Source organism: Mycteria americana, chromosome 1, assembly GCF_035582795.1.
Source record: "Mycteria americana isolate JAX WOST 10 ecotype Jacksonville Zoo and Gardens chromosome 1, USCA_MyAme_1.0, whole genome shotgun sequence".
Lineage (NCBI taxonomy): Eukaryota > Metazoa > Chordata > Aves > Ciconiiformes > Ciconiidae > Mycteria > Mycteria americana.
Genome location: NC_134365.1, coordinates 26,308,886 through 26,330,347, shown reverse-complemented (window position 1 = coordinate 26,330,347; position 21,462 = coordinate 26,308,886). Strand labels below are relative to the sequence as shown.

The following is a 21,462-nucleotide window of genomic DNA, read 5'->3' as shown; positions in this document are numbered from 1 at the left end:
TCGGCATACAGCTTTAAGTGTCTTAAAGCTTACTTCTATAAAAAAGTTGTTTCCATAGCTCCTGGCCACTTTCTGAAACTCACAGATTCTGCAGCTAGGGAGTAGTTTTACGTCTGATTATTTTTTTTAAAACCAGTCTGCTTATTTTTGTAAGGCAGGTAAATTTAAAGTTAATATACAGCCCGTCTATAGCCACAAATAATACAATGAGACTTTGTCCTCCGATATTGCTGCAGGGGTCTGATCTAGTAGACACTTACTGTTAAGTATATATGACGTAAATTTAGTCTGATACAGTTTGATTCAGCAGACATTTATTTTTCTGCTTTATTTATACTGTACAGATAGTGCCATTTATTCCTTGAAAGTAGTCACAGATATAAAATAGAGACCATATGGAATATTTGCAAGCTCTGGGGTTTTTTATAACCAGATCTGAGATTATGTTCCTCTCCATTTTGAATACATATGATTCACTTAAGATTTTGTATTTAGGCTTCCCTTTTAACTACACTACATTAGCTTTTGCCATTGCCAGTTTCTATAACAATACAAGTCACCTTTATTGGTAAAGATAAGTGAAAATTATTTACTCTCCGTCTTTCAAATTCAGTTTTTTGGGGTTTTTTTTGGCTTTGCCAGTATATTTTTACCTCTCAATTTCTACATTTACCAGAAGGAGAACATTAATGGAGACATAATTGGTGGCATTGCTAACGATAGCATTTTCAATCTCAAATGTAAAAATAAAAATAGTACATCAGTGCTTCAAAACCATGATAATATAGAATTTGTGATAGCTACAATAAAACAAAATATATGAGTTCTCTTTCATATATTTTTGCACCTGAATCACACACTCAAGCTTCCTCTACAATCATGAAAGCTTTTAATCACGTGTCCCTTAAGTTGTACTTCAAAACACAAGCCAAGTATCACCAAGTCAGTCTGCAAATCTTTCCTATTGAATCGCCATTGAATTATGGGCCAGCATACTATGATATCCTGGATAGCCCGAGGGTTAGATAGACAAGAAGTGCCCAGAGATACTGGATTTGCATGCTAACCAAGGCAGCTTTCTGATAATAAAAATAGAAAGCCCCTATCGCTTTCCTCCCCTTGGCTCCAAAAGATATTAAAGAAGTGTAACAAGCCTTGGAAAACACAAGATGAGGTGAAGATAATGATAGTCATTTCAAGGAAACAGGCTCATTTTCCTGTCTTTTTTTGGTGTTGGACCAGGTCTGTTGTATATCATTGTGATGTTTGTCCATGAGTGAATGGACCCTCTTGGGACCCTTGCAGATAACACCCCTCAGGGTGCAGCTGAAGAGGGTGTATGTTCCATTAAAACACAGATAATGGGATGTCTGACACTGGAAAGCAATTCTGAGTAATCATATATAGCTTACACTCACATGTTGTTATCCAAACATATTTCCTAATGACTTCTGTAGAAATAGCCATAGATACAAAAAAATTCAGCAACAGTAATGAAGCACCTGTTAGGCTCTCACACACGAAAGTACAAAGCACAGCTGGGGCAGAGTGATGAGACGGGGTAAATTCTACCAGAACTGCTGAGGATACTTAGGAAATAAAATAGATTAATATTTACACAAATCAGAAATTAAAGGACTTGATGGTCCTGCCTGTTGTCCTTCACTACCTAAAGGGCAGGAAAATTCTGCATCACAAGATGATGGAATTTTCTGAGCAATAACGAGAGTTGAAAGCATTTGCCATGAGCATATTGAAACTGTATAAATATGCTTAATTTCTAGACAGAAGAAGTCATTAACTTGGTATTGAGGCTGTAAATAAATTGTTCATTCAAGAAGGAAACTTAATACTGTGTGTGCTATTAAAAACAGATATTTGTGGCACCGTAGCACTTAATTTTACGGCTGTGTTTGTGAGCTCCTTTATGCTTCATCTGGGGAATCTTTCACATAGGAACTGCAAGCCGCAAGAGATCCCAGCCCTCTGTGCAGCAGCCCTGTCTCTGCAGGATGGGCAAGGAAAGGCAGAGGGAGTGACAAATTGCCCAACTCCACTCTCAGGGTCAGGATTAGCCACCGCGCTTTGTAGGGACTGAGACTCTTCCTTCAGAGCTGCTGGTGTTTATGGAGTCCTGGCATCACCCAGACCCTCCAGGGCAACATCGGACCACATACGTCCCGCTTGCCTCTCCTAGCAAAGACTAACTGGCTGTACTAGCTCCTGAACGGGGTTGGGGTGGAGGATGCCTTGCCCTACTCTCCAGGATGAATCCCAAGGTATGTTCAATACTGCCCATGCCATGCTAAGGGATACTCCCCTCCGCTCACACGAGTAGGGGAAATTGTAGATATGCAAGCTCCACACTGACACCATTTTCACTGGTGGTCACTGGAGATTTTTTGCACCTGTTGAACCACTCAAACATCTCAAAAGATAAGAGTCAAAGTAAGTTTTCAAATAAATAATTATTAGCACAATAAGAAACTACCTGTGGGAAGGGCATAAAAACACAAAAAACATCCCCAAGCAACCTAAAGTATTCCCTTTTATCCCTATCGGCCTTAATTTTCACATGATTTAGGTCTATGCTATTACAAGGTTGCTGAGATGTCAAACCCCAGCTGCTTTGATAACTTGCCAGTTTAGCAGAGAGTTCAATTAGTTGGGGACAGCCTAAACTCTGTAGACTTTGGCATCTTGCCTGCGGCTACACACATTTTAAACCACAACCACCCTGCCTCATGCAACAGTGTATAAATATCACAGCTGCAGGGATATAACAAGGGTAAGATTTCCAAAGTTGAAAGACTCTCTGTGACAATGGTGCTAAAAGGTTTAAGTGGGTTCAAATACTCCAGAGCCAGGCCCAGCCAAAAAAAACATGTTAGAAAGAGGGAAGGAGGGATCGCTAAGGAGAGGAAGTAAGAAGGTAGCTCAGGAAACAGGTAACGTAATACTGGTTTAGTAAGATTTAGTAAGATTCAAGGAAGGAATTGATGTTTATCAGTTAACCCAATCAAAAATTTTGGAAGTGTTATGTGACTTGAAAGACTGTAAACTTGAAAAATTAGGCCATTCATTTTTTCCTATCACCACCACATCATAGGTAGCAGGTGACTACAAGCATCCTGTGATTGTCGACACAACACCATTGCCTCTCATTTCTTCCTGAGCTTCCTCCTTTTGAAACTGGCCTTGTAGGTAAATTCACACATCAGAAGCAAGTAGTCTGATGACTGGACCAAATGCTTTACAGATTAGGCACGCGTCTGTACCTCAATGAATGAGAATATAATAAATTGAGTGCCAGCTTTATGTTATGACAGTGACAGAGTAGATTCTTCTGTTTCTATCATTATCCTCACTCAAAGGATAAGTAACTCATTAGAAATGGAATTAGCAATGAAAAACTGAGGTCCTAATTGTGGTTTTGATGATGATGTGCCATCTGACTCCAGCAAATTAACTATCTTTCTGAATCTCAGTTCTCTCATCACAGGATGGCAATAGTTCTGTACATGCGAATCATGTCACTGTTACGAGATATAACAAAATTATTGCTCTAAAAGAGTTGTGTGGAAAGTGTTAACGCAAATTAGCAGCTGGAGCAGGAATACGAAGTGAGTTGCACTGCTTTCAGGGGAGCAGCTCCCCCTTCTTCCTCTACCTGTTGTATACCTAAAATACAGCTAACTGCTTGGGAGCGTGCCGCTTCTGTGCACACAATGAACGTGCACGCACACACACGTGCCCCCACACACAGAGTACCTTATCCTGCTCATCTCAGGAACTTCTGTATAAAGCTTCCACATACAGCAACAAAGCAGTGGTGTTACACCTTCAGGGAAGGCTGATTTAAAAACTAAATAAGGAAGACTTCCAGACTTTCTTTCCCTCTCCACTGAAGTCACTTGGGCTCTTCTACACACTTGAACTACTTTTTTTTACCAAACTCCATAATTGCCTCCTAGAAGTCCTGTGACACCAGCCAGTAGCACCAATCTTCCTCTGATCTCATACACTTTATGTACGAAACAAAAACTAAAAAGTTTAAATAATGCTGATTTAAATATGATGAAAAATATTAAGCACATTTTATGTCAGTGAAAGATTTCATTTGTCATCATCTCACATCTCCTAGAGCATTTCCCATCCTCCTCAAAACAACCAGGGAAATCCATTGATGGCATAAAGGTGCACTCTTAGCAAATATAATTTTACTACTAATGTTATTTTTTAGTAGTAAGTAGGTTGTAGGTGAAATCAGAATTAAAAAGGGGATTTTTTTCCACATCTTTCACACCCCTCTTAGTTATGCTTTGAAGCCTTATCAGCATTCCCTTGACACATTTTGCTTGATATTGGTATGCCAAAAACATCTCTCTGGAGTAACTCTAGAAAATACCTACATTTAGACTGTCCATGTCAGAGAACAGAATCTGCCAGCAGTGCTTCAGAAGAAACCCATATCTGCTTCCAGGATCCTCCAAAATATGAGCAGATCTCAAGCGCTTGTGTAAATATTGGTAAGTCCAGGATGCTGTCTCCAGATTTGCGACCACAGGGAACAGCAGACCCCAGAGTCAGTCTGAGCCCTCTCTTCCTCAGCCTTGACTTTATGGCAGTGCATCAGCAATAGATGTAGATTGCCAGGAGATCTGCTCAGCAATTGCTTTAGCAACTGTCGCTGGAGTTATGGGCTCCAGAAAATTTACTTGGAGGCTACACTAGCTTTCTTTTAGATTTTTTGGTAAGAAACAGAAGGGATTGTGAGAGGTCTGCTCTTTCTTTGCCTTCCAGGTCTATTTTTTACATATCCACGAACACAGAGAATGCAGTTTTATATATACTGTGTTGTGCTGCTGTTATAAAGATAATATTAAGGAATCATTACACGTTTGTGAGGTCTGTTTGTGAGGTCTCCATCTGCCACCGTGTTGTTAACTGGATGCACTTTAATTGCTGTCCCGGTCATTTGTGAACTCAGTGTGCCAGGTCTAAATTAGCAACGGATGTGTGTACTTTCAAGCTGTACATACTACAATGAAAAATAACACTGAGAACAACAATAATATTAAACCTCGGGACAAGAGGCAGATGGGGATCTCGGGGGACTCTGTATGGGAGAAGGGGCATCTCTCTTTTCCTCTCTAATTTCCTTTCCGCTACCAGCCTGAGCTTATCGAGGGGCTAAGACTTGTCTGCTGAGACGCCAACTCATAGAGAGATGCTGCAGTGTAAGGGGCACTGTACCAAGAGTGCCAGAACCCCTGCCCTGAAGTCTGGGGTCTCGCTGCACACCTCTCCTCGTGTCCTTTCTCACTGAGGGTACAGTACTCTCACAGCCTCCACAGCGTGACAGCTCTGCTCAGGCAACAGGACTTTGCTGGGGAGCGGGATGCAAGCACAGCTTGCTCCAGCCCTTCCCCGCTGCAGGAGCAAGGTGGCTCCCACAAGCAGCACTGCGGAGCCAAGGAGGAAGGGACTGGAGGCAGAGAAAAGAGGCACGGGGTGGCTGGGCTGGGCCAGGCCTCCCAAGGCACAAGCCTGGTTTGCAGATGCTGCAATATCATACTATCAGTTCCCAGTAACCCTGGCAGCGTGCAGAGCTGTGCGTGGAGAACTGCGATACCGCTGTGCTATCAGGGTATTGCCCCGCACTGACTGTGCGGCTGATAAGTGAGCACACAGCGATTCACAGCCACTGACTCAGTAGCAGCGACCTTTACACTTACTTCAAGGCTCTGCTGGCACGTGATCTCTGGAAACAGCCTGGGTGCTTTCCTCAGAAGAGTTTGTCACAGCCAACACATACAAACCTTGGTGACAACACCTAATGCTGAGACGGTTCCAGTTTCTTCAATGCAAAGACTCAGCAGTTCCCAGGGCTGATGGGCACCATTGCGCAGCCAAGCACTGAGATGGATTGAAAGCACATTTGTTGCACTAGAAGTATAGAATTTGTGCTTGGTCACCAAACCTGATAAATTTCATAGCTGAAGGGCTAATCCGATTTAGAGAATATGGGAGATTTTTCTGTTTGGAAGGCAGGTTTACCTCTGCTCAGTTTTTTAAGATAAGGCGATAATGTTCCCGTTGCTCAGTAGGGCCTATATGTATAGGTGGGATAATGCAGCCTGCTGTGGTGTGTTGATTCTTTCATGTCTCTGCTGGGCATCATAACTCCCAGAAGAGGGAAAAGAATTTGAACCAAGCTTTCAGAAGTGGTGACTTGTTTAGGAAAAGTTAAGTGTTTGACTTCGTATATACCTGCATCTAGTAAATAAGATGGCAGACCTTGATTATAGTGAGAACACTAGCCACTAACTTTTTAAAGAGATAATTGGTCTATTTCTGAAGCGTATTATCTGTCGAGTGATCTGCTTATTCACACAGATTCTGCACAACGGAGTATTTTTCTTTATCTAACAGTGAATAAAAAAAAATTACCTATCTGTAACTGACTCTGTCAAGATCACATTAATCATCATTAAACAGTAAATTAGTAACTGTCCAGTCAGGAAATACCACTCAGCTTAAACACATTTCCTTCCTTTTTTCCTTTAACAACAGTTTATTGTCTTCTTCTTAAAATAGAAAAATGCGGACATTTTAGTATGAATAGCGACAGATAGCCCCACCTTGACCAGAGAAAGTAAGATAAGCAGTAAGTCTAATTTATCTTCCCTGATTCATACTAAATTTTGATCACTTGACCTTGGTTTGGATTGTGGTTCATTGTCTCTGCATCACACCCATGTAGCTGCCTGCCATGGGGTGAATGGTCTTCAGGCACAGAGGGCTCTGAAGCACCAGTAAATTTAGAATTACAGACTTCAGAAACATTTGGCAAATTTCAATACATTTTGGTACATCAGCAAGGTATTTCCAAATATTGTGTCCCTTTGCAGGTTTGCAAAGCACATAGCTTGCAAAGTAATTTGATTGCCCTTCCCTTCCTAGTAGCCAACGGACCTGTATGCACACACATGGCTCTGGACTGTAGAGATACTCCTGTATAGAAATACTCCTCTATGTGCTGCTTTTGCCCAGAGAGGAGAATATTGCTGGAGCGAATAAAGACAAAAGATGGTGTAAATGGCAGACGGGAAGCTGAGAGGCTGGAGAAGGGAAGAGGCTGGGGGTTCTGGGGGGGAACCAGGCTGCAACAGCCAGAGAGGAGGTGCAGGGGCTGTGAGCAATGGGGGAGTGGTGGTAAGGGAAACAGATGGGAAGAGAGGCAGATGGGGGATTAGGACACAAATACATAGTAATCCAAACTTCTTTAAATCGGACAGTCATGGAAAAATGTGGTTTGCTTCCAGTCACTGCTAGAGATTGAACTGGATGATCTCAAGAAGTCCCTTACAATTTAATTTTTTTTTTTAGCATCAGCCCTCCAAGTTGCAACTCTTTCACTTTACACGAGTGTGTTTGATCAAAGAGTTTTCCTAACTACTTAACGGTTATTGTAGAAAAAAAATGTAGACAAAATCAGATCCCAGCATATGGGAACCCGACAGAGAGGTAATTTATTTATGGTATCATATATAAAATATGCTACAAATAGGATTGGAATTTTTGAAATCAATATTTTTCTAATTTAAATCTTATTTTGTTATCAGCATATAAGATTCTGCAGCTTCTAGAGAAAAAATCATATGTAAGAATTGAGGACCAAAAGCCCCATACTAATTTAAAAAAAAACAAAAACAAAAACAAAAACCAAACAAACCACAGAGAAGAACCCTGTTAAAAGGAATGGCAGGAAAAAATCATTTCAAAGTGGATGATAAATGCATATAGCAGATCAAGAAGCACGTAAGAAATACATGGCTGCTAGACCAGGGCTTTGAATTAACTTTAGTAGGTGGAGCCAGGAAGCAGCAATGAAGATAAAACGAACCATGTGTCCTGGAATAATTAGGTAATTCTCTGACACAGCCCACACAGTTTTGGCTGGTTCAGGCCTGTTTCATGGCCGGTTCCCTGTGTTCCGATGTGTCCTCCATCCATTTCCCTCACTCTGGACTAAGTTCCTCTGCAACCACAAGCAGATGTTCTCCAGACTACAATTCAGAACAGAGAAAACAAGCCGTATCAGAAGGTTTAAATAGCTCGTGGGGTCATATGGCATCTGCCAAGAACCGGTGGTGCTTTGGAGACCCTTTAAGAGCAGGCAAATGAGCACGAAGTAGGAAGGAGACATAATTTTATAGACCTAAATGTACCACAGCCCGTGCTCTTAAAATATCTCAGCATATCCATGGGGAAAAAGACAAGGGGAACACCACATTTACGTGATTATTTCTCTACATGTTGTACTCTTAAAAATGTACATCTATCATTTGAAATGATTTATTCTGCTCTTCACTTAGAGCTATTGTCAGTCAACAAGAGCTATTTCACCAGTTTACAACTGTGTCAAATCAAAGCCTTTACAGAGCTGCCATTTTACCCAGATTATTTTTAGTGCAGGTGTTTCACTTACACAGAAGGAAGCAGCAATATATTGTGATCAAAGAAGACTTGAAAGTCCAGAGTGCCAACACCAGCTCTTCATCAGGTGCTAGCTGACTCATTGGCTTTTAATGTGTAAAATGAACAAGTAAGTAATTAAGGTAGTAGTCGATAAGAGTCTGTCACTGAAGTTAACAGGAGTGGACAAATGCTGTCGTAACTCTGGAGCCAGTTAGTTAATACTACTACAGCATTGGGGAATTTGAATAAAACGCGTGGGGAATGTTATGATTTATTGACATGAGTATTTTGTGCCTTCTCTTCTTTCCGCGGATGAAATCACTGCAGACCTACCGGTTCCTCTGCCCGCAGCCCCACTCTGTCGCGCCCGGACCCCCGCCAGCACGCCTCGCAGGCGCTCGCAGCGCTTCCGATCCCAGAGGAAAGGGGCAGCACCGCAGAGGGGCTGGCGAGCAGCTCCCCAGCTCCACGGGTCCCGGCCGGGCACAGCGGAGCGGAGCGGAGCTGAGCGGCGCGGAGCGGCGCGCAGCCCCCGCGCTCCCGCCGCGCCCCGGCCCGCCCCGGCCCGCCCCGGCCCCCGGGCGGCCAATGCGCGGCCGGGGGAGGCAGAGCCGGGGAAAACATCAAACCCAACTTTCTCACCTTGAAGGGAACCAAGCGCTCCCAATGCTTCCCCTCCTGCCGCCCGCCCCGCCAGCCCAGCCTCCCCGGGAGGGCCCTCCGACGGCCCGGGCTTCCCCCGCCGGCTGCCCCCTGCCCCCCGAGGAGGAGAGAGCCGCGTAGGGGGGCGCCGCTGGCGTCCGCCCCCTCGGTCCCTGCTGCCGGGGGGCCGGGCATGGGGCGCGGGGCCCCGCTCGGACCGTGCCTGCTGCGGGCAGCGCTGCTGCTCGCCCTCGGCCCCGCCGCCGCCGGCGGCACCTGGATGTGAGTAGCCGGGCGCGGGAGGGGGGGCTGCGCGGCGCCCGTGCCCTCGTGTCCGCCGGGGCCCGGCGCTGACGGGGGGGCTGCTTCTGCAGGTGGCTGGGCATCGCCGCCGCCGGCGGGCCGGAGAAGCCGGGCTGCGCCAGCCCGCCGCTGAGCCGCCGGCAGCAGGACCTGTGCAAGCAGAAGCCGGAGCTGGTGCCCGCCATCCGGGAGGGAGCGCGCCTGGGCCTCCAGGAGTGCCGCAGCCAGTTCCGACACGAGCGCTGGGACTGCCGCCCGCCGCCGCCCGCCCGCCGCGGACCCGCCGCCCCCGCCGCCGCCGCCGCCTTCGGGCACCAGCTCAGCAGCGGTGAGTGTCCGCCCCGCCGGGGCCGCCGGCCCGCAGGTGCGCCCGCCGCCGCCCCGCCGGGGCAGGGAGGGGCGCGGGGCTGCCCCGGTTCGCCTCTCCCCGGAGGAGCCCTGCGGGGCGGGCGGCGGGGGGCCGGGGCTCCGGCGGGGCGGGGAAGGGGACCGGCCGTCCCGCGGCAGAGCCGGGCGGAGGAGTGAGTGCCGTCGTGGAGGGCGGTTGCCGCATCCGCCCCGGGAGGCTGAGACAGGTACACGAAACGCACCGAGCGGACGAAACCTGCCATTGTCTTTCCGAAATTAGGGTGGCTTATTGTAATTTTTGCTTAGTGCGTCCGCGGATGGCAGCGCCTTTGACTAGATCCACTTAACTCTGTTGAAATGTTGTTATTCTTACCCTGATGTTGGGTTTATCCCCTTATGTCGTAATTACTAAATGAGTGGGGTAATGACACATGGTATTTCGAAAAGGTCGCTTGACTGCAGGTAAAAATCTGCTCACAGCACCAAATGCAATGCGAATTACTTTAAAATGTATCATATGCGCTCAGTTAGGCGGTATTGCTCAGCACAGCAAGACCGAAGCTGCTTTCGTTGTGCGAACTAATAATGGAATCGCTGAAATTTACACTGAAATAGGGACGTTTGGTTTGTATCAAAGGTCTTGATCCTGCAAGTTTCTTTTGAACGCTCTGCTCAATGATTTCAACGCAGCCATTGAGGTGAACTTAACTATTGCAGTACTTCATTTTGTGTTTGTGCAATCTTCACTTCATACTACAATACAACAGTGGAAAATCCCAAATATTAACCATGAAAACGTAAAATGGGCAATAAAAAATCATGCGTATTCCAAAAAGGAAAAGGAAAAATAAACCAGGGAGCAGTTTACCCTATTACATGTAGCCATACGTATTGTACGTTAGTCCTTCTGTCTAATGGGAAGGACTCTTCCTATAGACCTGTGAATGAGTGACACTGCTAACCCACGAAGCTTCACTAGTATGTACTGTGGAAACATTTTATGACGGTACCAGCAGCACAGACTAATACGAGCGGGAGAAACAAACAGGAACTTTCCTGCCCATGAGCAGGAACTTGGGAGACTGGAAATAACAAGTTGTTTTTACAACAGTGAAAATTAGTACAGTGAAATTTTAGCTGCAGTTAATGGCCAGGCATTGATTTTTGGTTTGCTTAGAGAGTATACCTTGCTTAACACGGTTTAAAGATCCGTGCCACGTTATGCCAGAAGTTTCAGAGAATAGGATTGGCTTAAGAAGCCCAGGCAGGTCCCTCCATGATTTTTCTGAGATAGAATAGGAACAGTTAAAGGCTTTTTATACTGCTGTCTTTCCCATGGCCAGCTTATTCAAGGAAAAGCACATGGCCTAAATATTCTTGTGCCATCCTGCTTTCTGCCTGGTTTAAGTTTCTTGGGGCTGTTTGCAACCTTTGTGAGTTAGAACCTCAATGTTTGCTAAATTTAGCATGAGGTAAGTTCTGGCCCTATACCAAAGTAACCCGGGATCGTGACAGCTTCAAGTTCCTCCTCTGAGATCTGAACTAAGCCTTTCTTCTTCTTCAAATCAATATGAATAGTGAAAAGCAGAGTGGAGAGTAAGGGGTTTGGGGTGTGGTTTGTTTTGGGTTTGATTTTTTTATTTATTTATTTATTAGAACTTAATTGGCTTGAAAGTTTCTGGGGCAAATAAAGTTCCAACCAGACTTAAAAAGGAGTTACCAAAAATCACATGGTACAAGCAGCCAGAAACAGTACCATTAATAGCACGGTCATATGAAGAGGCCCTGAAGTCTTTTTTGGATGTGAATATCCACTGCTTTAAACAAGTTAACTCTACAGACCAAGCTGTGATGACTTTAAACTTGTAACTGTTCCTTTTTAATAATAGTCTGGCTTGTAAAATTGGTTTCTACAGCTCTGCCGGGAAGGTAATCAGAGGGAGTTATGAGGTAATGCATTCGTGCCTTGCTTTGTAGGCACGAAGGAGACCGCGTTCATATACGCAGTGACGTCGGCAGGACTCGTGCATTCGGTGACGCGATCGTGCAGCGCAGGAAACATGACCGAGTGCTCCTGCGACACAAACCTGCGGCACGGCGGGTCAGTCAGCGAGGGCTGGCACTGGGGCGGCTGCTCCGACGATATCCACTACGGAATGTCATTCAGCAGAAAGTTCCTGGATGTGCCCATTAAGAACGTAACGGGCAAGAGCAGGAGCGGACTGGCAGCGATGAACCTGCACAACAACGAGGCTGGGAGGCAGGTATGTGTCACCATTCAGCAATGGCAGCAATCGCTTGTTCGGTTTCATTGGCAAAATGGTATCAACCAAACAAGGCCTGTCCTTGACTGCAGGTACAGATGGGGCCAATGGCAAGAACCGCACTAACACTGCCAAAGCAATGTGTACAAACCCAGAATCAGAGCTGGTTTTAACTAATTAACTAACTAAACTAAACTAACTAAACTTCACAGGTTAAAATAAAATCACAAAATAAGAATTAGATCTGGAGTGCTAATCAGAGTAATCTCAAATAGGTATTTGATATTCTGTAGCAAACTTGAAGTAGTCCTGTTAGCAGCATAATACATTAGGAGTTTTTTCACTGATTATTCTGTTATTATCACGACCTGCATTTTTAATTCTCTCTAATACTGAATGAGCAGGCAGACTGGACGTGAGGCGTTGTTACCCATCCACAGCCTGGGGTCTGTCTGAGAGCAGAAGTCTAGAATTGTTCAGAGAGGAAATTGAGAGTTAACCTTTTCTTTTAAAAGATGGGATGGAAATTACACCTCTATTTTAAAGGAGCTCATTGGTTAGGGCACTCATCAGAGAAGTGAGAAGAGATTGGCTTCGGATAGCTCTTCTTCAGCCTAAAGGACTTCAAACCCACGGTTGCAGAGGAAATGCGTGTGTGGGTGTGTGTGACATTGGGTCCTCCTGTCCTGCTCTGCAGAGGATGATAAATGGAGGCAGAAACAGCCAATACAGGGAGATGTGAGTCTGTAATCTAGTGCTTGGGGCTTACATCTGGAATGGCAGAGACTTGGATTCTGCTTCTTGCTTTAAAATTAGTTTCTCTGCTTTACCTTAGAGTTTTTAACTTTGTAAGTGTTTAATGGCTCGTTCTGGCCCCAATACTTTAAATCCGTTCTGTTCAGTGACACAGCTATAACTGAAGAAAAGAAATGGAGACCCCCTGATTTTGACTACACGTATTGATGGACTCCATTGTAACTCAGTAATTTCCTGTAGCCAGAAACAGCATCAGGGGGTTTTACTGAAAACAACTTTCCTATCAGCCATAGACAGGGAATCTGTCTGTAAGTCATTATAAGAGCCATGGTGGTATCATTGCAAACTATTTTAATTTAAACCAATTTTTACAGTTTACAAGGTAATATATTCTATTTAATTTAATTAAGTTATAATTCTATATAATTATATATAAGTTGGAAAACCAGAAAATCTTTCAGGGACATAGGCCCTTTTCAGGACTGAAGTAGAAGAAGCAAACTTTAAAACTAAGTAGGTGCTGAGAACAGTTACTGTGAGTTTAATTAGATGCCAGTCAGCTAAATCATCTCCAAGGAAAGGTGGTTAGTATTGTGTAGTAGGGGATGTTAATAAGAGGAACAGAAGATTAAGTGATTATTTCCTTAGGGAAAGAGCAAAGGGTCATTTACCACATTTGTAGAGAGAGGTAGTTAAGGGAGGAGATAATAATCTCCATAAAATTATCTCTCTTAATTTCATTATTTTTAATATACAGTACCGATACGAATTTTTATTTTAATACCCATGTTTGTCATTAGACAGTGCCATTTTCTCGGGTTAGGGTGAGAATCAAAGTGTAGGGAAGAAGAGTGCAAGGCTCCAGAGGAAATTCAGAGAGAAACAGAGAGGTGATTTCTGTGTTTAGGTGGCAGCGACACAGGTCTCTGATACCCTGTTCTCCCATCTGCCTCTAGCTCTATGTTAGCAGCAGCAGCAGTTTGCTGTCCTTTTGTCTTCAGTGACAGTGTTCACTTATGGTCTTCCAGCACCATCCTTGTGCTCATCACTCGCTCCTGCAGGTGTGCCAGCACATCTGTCTGGGGTCTTGCTCTGTGACCTGTACCAAGGAACCATTCAGCTTTAAAAAACCACACACACACACACAGAGCCTAGAAGAGAAACTTTTATTTTGGGGTTGCTTTCTTTAAAGTTGGATCAGTTCCCTGATCTCATCTATAGCGGTCACACAGGCAGTTGGGCCACCTACATCATGGGGACAGGACTGACTGGCAAGGGGGAAGAGTGTATTCAGTCAAAGATAACGTATTTTCAAACAGTGAGCTAAAGGGCTTGGAGGATGTGGTTAAGTGAGTCTTCATTTTCCATGAATAGTATTTTTGACAGGATTCAAGTTATCTTAGATGCTGGTTATATGCATGAAAACATAATCAATTCTGATTCCACATCTTTAATGTCATGCAACTGTAGTATCTTCTATTACTATTCATGTTGAGTGGTACCTATTACAATAAACAACTTTATGAAAGCAGAGTTTTAGACTAGGCTGTCAGTCTCTGGGAATGTGGTAGAATCCCACCCAAAAGGATCCGTCGGGTCCTGAGGACCTTTCAGGATTTCGGGCTTTTCACAATACTGAGCTCTCCACCAAGGCTCTCAAAGTATGCTGTCACAGGCTCATTTGGTGCATACGATACATATGCTCATTCCTCTTCCAAGACACTTTACTGTGTTTTTAAAAAAACCCATCCACTGCAAACCTGAAAGGCTGGAAGATCCTTATTTCACTGATTTTGTATCAATGGTGTATTTGTTGTTCATTATCTTGGAAGAAAATATGCAGACTATTTAGTCAGCTTCCATGCATAAATATTTTGTAACTTAATGGCAAACTGGAGGATAAAGCAAATATTTTGACCACTGTCCAGAGTGAAAGAGAATGTTTATTGTTGGTACTTGGGATTTGTAGCAGCGATATTAGCTGAAGTAAAGTTTAGCAGAACTCTTGATTTTTGCAGTTTCAAAATCCTTAACTAGGAGATGTTGGAAAACGTTGACTTTCATGTTTTGGGGCTTACAAGGATATTTTGCAATATATTTTGGTACTTTATGAACTTTTGTAATAAGTACTATCATGTTCCTGGTTCTGTGTCTTGCGAGAGCATTCTTCCAGGGACAACACTTCTGCGTTTGTTTGGAGTTATGAATGGAACTGATATGTGCAGAATTCTCTTGTTCCTTTCCCATTTCCGTACAAAATGCTATTTTACATTTCTACATCTCATAGTTAAATCCAGGATATATCAATTTTAAAACAGTAAGGATCCTTTGACTGATGTCCACTGTTTAGGATACTAACCTGAACCTCAGAAGATCCAGATTTCACTCCTTATTCTGCCACAAAATAAATGTTCATCATCTTTTAGCATTGTAGTGTTCAGTATACCTAGATGTGCATATATGAGTTGGGTACCTCTGCTCCTTAAACTAAAGGATGAGGGGAGTCAGGCACTATGGGTTGAGTATTATTGTAGTAGTATTCTTTCACTGATGGAAGAATTTCTGCTCAGTTTTGCACCTGTGGAAATTTATTTGATCTGCAGGACTTCTGTCCTCACATTGAAATAGGTTGGCTCATCAGAGAGTTTATGTTTACTGATAATAGAGGGTTGGTACCAGTCCCACCAACAGCCGGCAACTGTTCTTAACTGCTGTACCTCTGGCAGGACATATGCTTGTCTTCATTAATAGTCCTGCTTTCTTCTCCCAGTGGCTTAAATGAGGCTGTTTGGTTACAGGCATCGGTTCCCATTGCAAAACAAGTACTGGCAGCCCCTGTCTCACAGCTGAGAACTGCCTGCAAACAGAGAGCTTAGCTTGGAGTTATTAAGCATTAATTGGCATTAAGGGGTATACAAACTGTGATTCCACTGACACTCTCCTTAGTTGCAGACCAGTCTCTGCCCATCCGCCTGTTCTAACCACACATTCCCACCCCATGCCGCTCCCTCTGTTAATTGGATCTGTGAAAGGAAGCCAGCTTAAAAATGATCTTTTTTTCAGGTTAATTTTTAACACAGATCAGTGTTCAGCACTGTATCCAGTTCATCACTTAACCCTGTGCTCTTGTGGTGCTAGTACTACCAGGGCTGACGGCAGAGAATGGCAATAGGGGCAAGAGAGACGGCTCAGGTGGGCTTGTGGCTGAACACAACACTCGTGGATCCAGCTTAGTTCCACACTGATCACGTCCCACCAGAAGGCTGCATCAGCTCTACAGGCACCCTCTTAGGTTTGCTTGCAAGAAAACAGCAAGAGAAGTTTCCTAGTCCCTACATTTTGCCAGATGTTCAGCTACGGGAGTTTGTTCGTTAAAATTCACATGGCAGCCTGAAATCCAGCGGCATGTTTTGTGATCAGCCAAAGTGAGATGACGGTTCCCTGTGCTGGCAGTAGAGGTTACCCAAAATATGTTGGAGTCCAACCAGACAACTTGCCCATCCTAGCAGCTGGGAAGTGATAGCCCAGGGTCATGCACAACTGTGATGACACCATAAAGCATTCTACAACAGATTGTATCAAAGCTTTGTGTGAGAATCCTGAGCAACACAGAATAAAACCACCAATGTTTGTAACTGCTATGGATGGTCTCAGTGCTTCCACACCCAACCATATTTGTAGTTCTTGCATTGATCTGATCTTTCATACGCTGCTAATATATGCTACGTTTTAATATTTTTATATCAGCCTGAGACTCCAACATCAGTTTCTGCTATTTAGAAACTCAGTCTCCCTTTAGTTTTCATTAATTTATCCTCAGAGAAAGACTCTTGAGTGTCATTTGCTGGGCTACTTGTCCACATGGAAGTAACTTGCCCTTAGCATCTAGCAGACATGTCCAGTGCTTCCCCTGACAATTTCTAGATCCTTCTGCCTCATGCAGATTTTACTATGCCTGATTCTAGCAGCCTTGGAAGTACACTTCTTTCCCCAAGCCAAATTGTATACTTTTTTCCTTGTTGTTTCTTCCCTAGTTAGTACCCTGTCATACTGCAGTGAAAGCAAGGATTACATCTGTAACCTTATAAATCTTATAGCACAATGTGGTTTCAAACTACTTTGAGATTCTAGTTACTTGCTATGATACAAATAACTAATCATTAGAAATTGGAAAATACTATTAAATCCCTTCTGTTTGTAAACTGTGTGTAAAATTTATCTGTTGATACCATGTTTCTCTTTCCCTTGACATTTTATTAGGTTATCTGTATTCTAACAAGGACTTTCTGTCCTTGGGTCTCAAATTCTCATCTGCCTCAATCACTGTTACGTCTTAACGATGCATATTCTGCCTGACTACCCAGTGATTTCCTTACTGATAGATTCTGGAGATACGAGCAAGGTCATGTCTGTCTATTAAACAGAAAGTAGCCTGTGAAGGAGAGAAGATAAGTATCTGCAAGAATTACTGCCAGTTGATTTGCCACTGAAAGAGTCTGTATGTGCTCTGGGGTGAGGGTCTGCTTGTTGCAATATTCTTATTTCTTCCAGGATAAGGAAAAATCTCCAATCCCAAAAGCAATCCACAGCACCTGGAAATATCTCCTGCATTGGTGCATCACTTCACCAGGTTTAGTTTGCAAAGGCTAATGGCTGTTCTAGGTCAGGGCATACACCTGCTCTTTCTTGCTAATGGTTCTTTGAATGCCTTGCTTGTTTGGCTTCCATAGGTAACCTCTACCAACAAATAGGTCCTGTTCATTAACCAAAGATGTGACTCCAAGCAAACACTTTGGTCATGTGTATTTTTAATAATGTTTGTAGAGTTATATGCAAATACCAGCTCGGGCTTGTGTCAATATCTTTGGGGCAGAATGTGCCAGGAGGCCTCAACTCCCACTGAAATCAATGGATTTAACCATGTTGGACTCGTCCCAAACTTCAGTGACCGCCTTTACCATGATGAAAAGTCCCAGTTTAACACACAGGGTAGAAACAGCTCATTTTATCTGCTCCATGACTTGACTAGCTCTGAAAATTTGAGGATGGCATTTGTGCTGCCTGAGCTACAAATAAGCAGTCTGGGACTTGAGTTTATTTCTAGTCATGCACAGGGTCAGTAGGGCTCAGCAGGATTTCAGGGCTCTGGTCTCACTGCAGAATCAGGGCTTAAGAACAGGCACAAATGAAAATACTTTCTTAGGGAAAACCAGATGAGGATGTTAGATAGATTTGTTTTCTGTTTTTTCTTCCGTAAGACAGTTTGAGAAAGACATAGATTGACAGTGGTTAATATTTGTGGGTGCTGTGGAGTAAGTGAAGGTTTAGGGTGAATTTTAATAAACAGCATGAAGTTGGATTTGTCTTCCCCACTTTGTGGAAAATAGTGGTTCCTCCACAGGAGAATCATTTGAATCTGTGTTGACCTTGCTGCATGAGAAGTTTAAAGAGAACTTACTATGGATTCATTTAAAATTCACTCTTTCTATTACTTTTCCCAATTGCCTTTATTATGGAAATGAAGTATGAGGGAAAAGGTTAGTAAAATGGGAGACACTAGCATGGGTTTTCCACACCATTAACCAATGGCTCGTATGAGTCTACAGGATGGCTCCAGAGAGTACGTTAATGGAAAGGCAAAACAAAAAAAACCAAGAATGATGATACCTTGTCCTTTTGCTGTATCTGTGCATGCAATGATTTTTCTGTGCATTTTTCCAAAGTGCAACATGAGATGTGTCACACGTCTAATTGTATAATTTTATACTATAACTATTTGATATTCCAGAAGGAAGTGTTATATCGATTGTCTGCTGACTACTTGAATTGCAGTCCCAGATTACTGCTTGTTTACAGATTCCAGTTCTTTGAGGCTTTGTCTCGTATAAAGGGAGCCAAAATTCTTGAGTGTTGCAAAAGCTTAACGCAGGCTGCAGATTCCTGTTGTTGGTCAGACAGTCATTGTTCAGCCCGGTGCTTGCATCTGCGTGAGTGTAGAAAAGCAGCCCACCTAAGGATATTGTAATGTTGGTAATAACTGTGGAAATGTTACTAAAACATTGAAAGTTATAAAAGTAATGTGAGGACAACTATCAAATTGTGTTAGAGCCGTGATGCAACTGGAAACACTAGAAACCCATGACAGTATCAGTATGCCTAAATTACAAGAACAGGGCTTGATCCTGTAAGTGGGAAGCACCTGAGATTTGCTCCAGAGTACCTGAGTTGAAGATACCTCTGCTGAGCTATAGTGGCTCCTTTGACAGACATTCTGTGGAGCTCAGAGACGTGGGCATCCTCCTGCTCTTCCAGCACCGGTCTGCCCCGAGGCGCCTGCGGGCCGTACACTGCGCTGCCTGGGCGCTGAGCCACGCTGGTCGCACAGACACTGTTGTGCGACCTCAAGCCATTCCCGTGGCCTTAGTTACAGACTGTGTCGTGAATGTTTAGTGATCTTGATAGTAGCTCCAAGGCACCCTTAAAAGATGGCGTCGACCTGCCCAGTAAATGTCTTCCGATGTAGGAACGGTGCTGTTACCTGCCCTGTCCCTGCTTCCCCTCCTGCTATTCCCCATGAGGCCATTTGCGTTCCAGCGGTGGGAGGAGTGACACAGGACACATCGTTTCAGGTATTTAGGATCCTCCAGAAGGAAAAGCCAGCCAGAAATACAAGCTTTCATTATTGTGATTCGATATTGCTATGTTATCGCCATTGCAAAGTGCAAATGCAGAGCACTTCTGAAGATCAGGCCTCCCGTAGTGGGGGTCTGGAGTCGGAAACCTGATTCCTAACATGTATCCTCCTATGCTCTGGCTTCCCCATCACCAAAATGGCAATGGCAGCTGTAATGTTAAGTACTTCGAGACCTCTGTGTTACTGCTATCAGGCAGTATTCCTAATGAATGAAAGACTGCATCCAAATGTCATTCTCCCTTTGCTTTCAGGCTGTAGCAAAGCTGATGTCAGTGGATTGCCGTTGTCACGGTGTGTCTGGGTCCTGTGCTGTGAAAACTTGTTGGAAAACAATGTCCTCCTTTGAAAAGATTGGCCGGTTTTTAAAGCATAAGTATGAAAACAGCATACAGATATCAGACAGACTGAAAAAAAACCTACGCAGGAAAGAGAAAAGCCAGCGAAAAATACCAATTGGGAAAGAAGACCTGCTGTATGTGAACAAATCGCCCAATTACTGTGTCGAAGACCAAAAACTGGGGATCCCTGGCACTCAGGGAAGGGAATGTAACCGCACCTCGGAGGGACCCGATGGCTGCAACCTCCTCTGCTGTGGGCGCGGGTACAACACCCACGTCGTCAGGCACGTGGAAAGGTGTGAATGCAAGTTTGTCTGGTGCTGCTACGTGCGCTGCCGGAGGTGCGAGACCATGACCGATGTACACACCTGCAAATAAGATGAAGTACAGAAAACGCAGCCAAACCATCCCGCACTGTTTGGTACACACAACAAGGCAGTAATTACTCTTACTGTGTGGGACTGCAGGGGGATCAGCCTCAGTGGGAATGGGTACTGCCAAACGACATGTAGTTCAAGCATTTGGCGTATGAAAGAGCAACTGAGGGAACAGCAGCCTGCACGCAGGGACAGCTAAAACAACAAAAAAGGACTCCTGATGACACATTTGAACATGTAACTCCACGAGCATTAAAGACTTCCCAAGTCTTTAATAGCTACGACGTCCTGAAGATCCATGTGGTCGGTAGGTACAGTGAAGAAAACTCAAGATCTTTTTAGCCAGAGACTGAAGAGTTAAGAGAGCGTGTAAGACACGTTAGATATAATCCCTATGTCTGTATTTTTATAACTGGGACTACATGGATCCACTAGATGGTTCATTTCTGCAGGCTTTAGAAAAAAAACAAAGATAGGGGAAATGTTCTGCTGTTGGCCATGAAGCATTTGCTTTGCAACCGTTCGGAAAGCTGTCTTCTGCATAATATGCAGAAAAGCATCTGGTACTGAGAAACATGCGTGACTGCAGAGACCTGGGCACTGCCTGGGTGGAACAGAAGGGTCCATCGGCGTGGAGCAAGCTGTGTCCAGAGCAGAGAGGCTGGAGCACAGCTTGATGAACATGAATGGTGTACCAAACAGCAACCTCGGGATTTTTTATAGGTTGTCTTTCAAATGCACAAAGGACAGGTCTGAGAAGGGACAGAAATACAGTTTGGTATTTGAAGGAAATAAAATCCTTTGCAGGCATTTCCTCAGTATCTGAACATACAATTTGCGAGTCAGATGGTCATCACCCCACTGTTGGACTGTATGCAATAACCTGACATGTTCAACCATCTCACTGGTGGTTCACCATCATTTTCACAATTAACCATACAAGATTCAGCCCAAAGAAATCTGCCATAAAGCAAAGATTTTTTAAAACATTGCTTTCTCTTATAGAAGCAGCAGCTAGAACTTCTCATTAGATTGCATCCTAAGTAAGTTCAATGCACAATGTAATTTATGAATTGGCTTACACTACTAAAATATTTAAACTGTTATTGATAACATTTTCTGCCCCTCCATATGTTGGCTCAATTTTATTTTACATCTGTGAAAGGTTGTTTATTTTTATGCAATGATTTAATGCCTGGCTTAAAAAGCATCGTGTGAAAGGATTTCTGTTGTTTAAATGTGCAAAGACCTATTTT

The 21,462-nt window shown here is 43.9% G+C and overlaps 1 protein-coding gene across 1 annotated transcript; it reads left to right on the top strand.

Annotated features, from left to right (window-relative positions):
• Nucleotides 1-9,319: 9,319 nt before the first annotated feature.
• WNT16 (Wnt family member 16) lies at nucleotides 9,320-20,207 on the top strand. The gene is made up of 4 exons (XM_075491555.1): nucleotides 9,320-9,408; nucleotides 9,501-9,757; nucleotides 11,755-12,041; nucleotides 19,743-20,207. Exons 1-4 carry the CDS (start codon nucleotides 9,320-9,322, stop codon nucleotides 20,205-20,207), a joined length of 1,098 nt encoding a protein of 365 aa, XP_075347670.1.
• The last annotated feature ends 1,255 nt before the right edge of the window (nucleotides 20,208-21,462 follow it).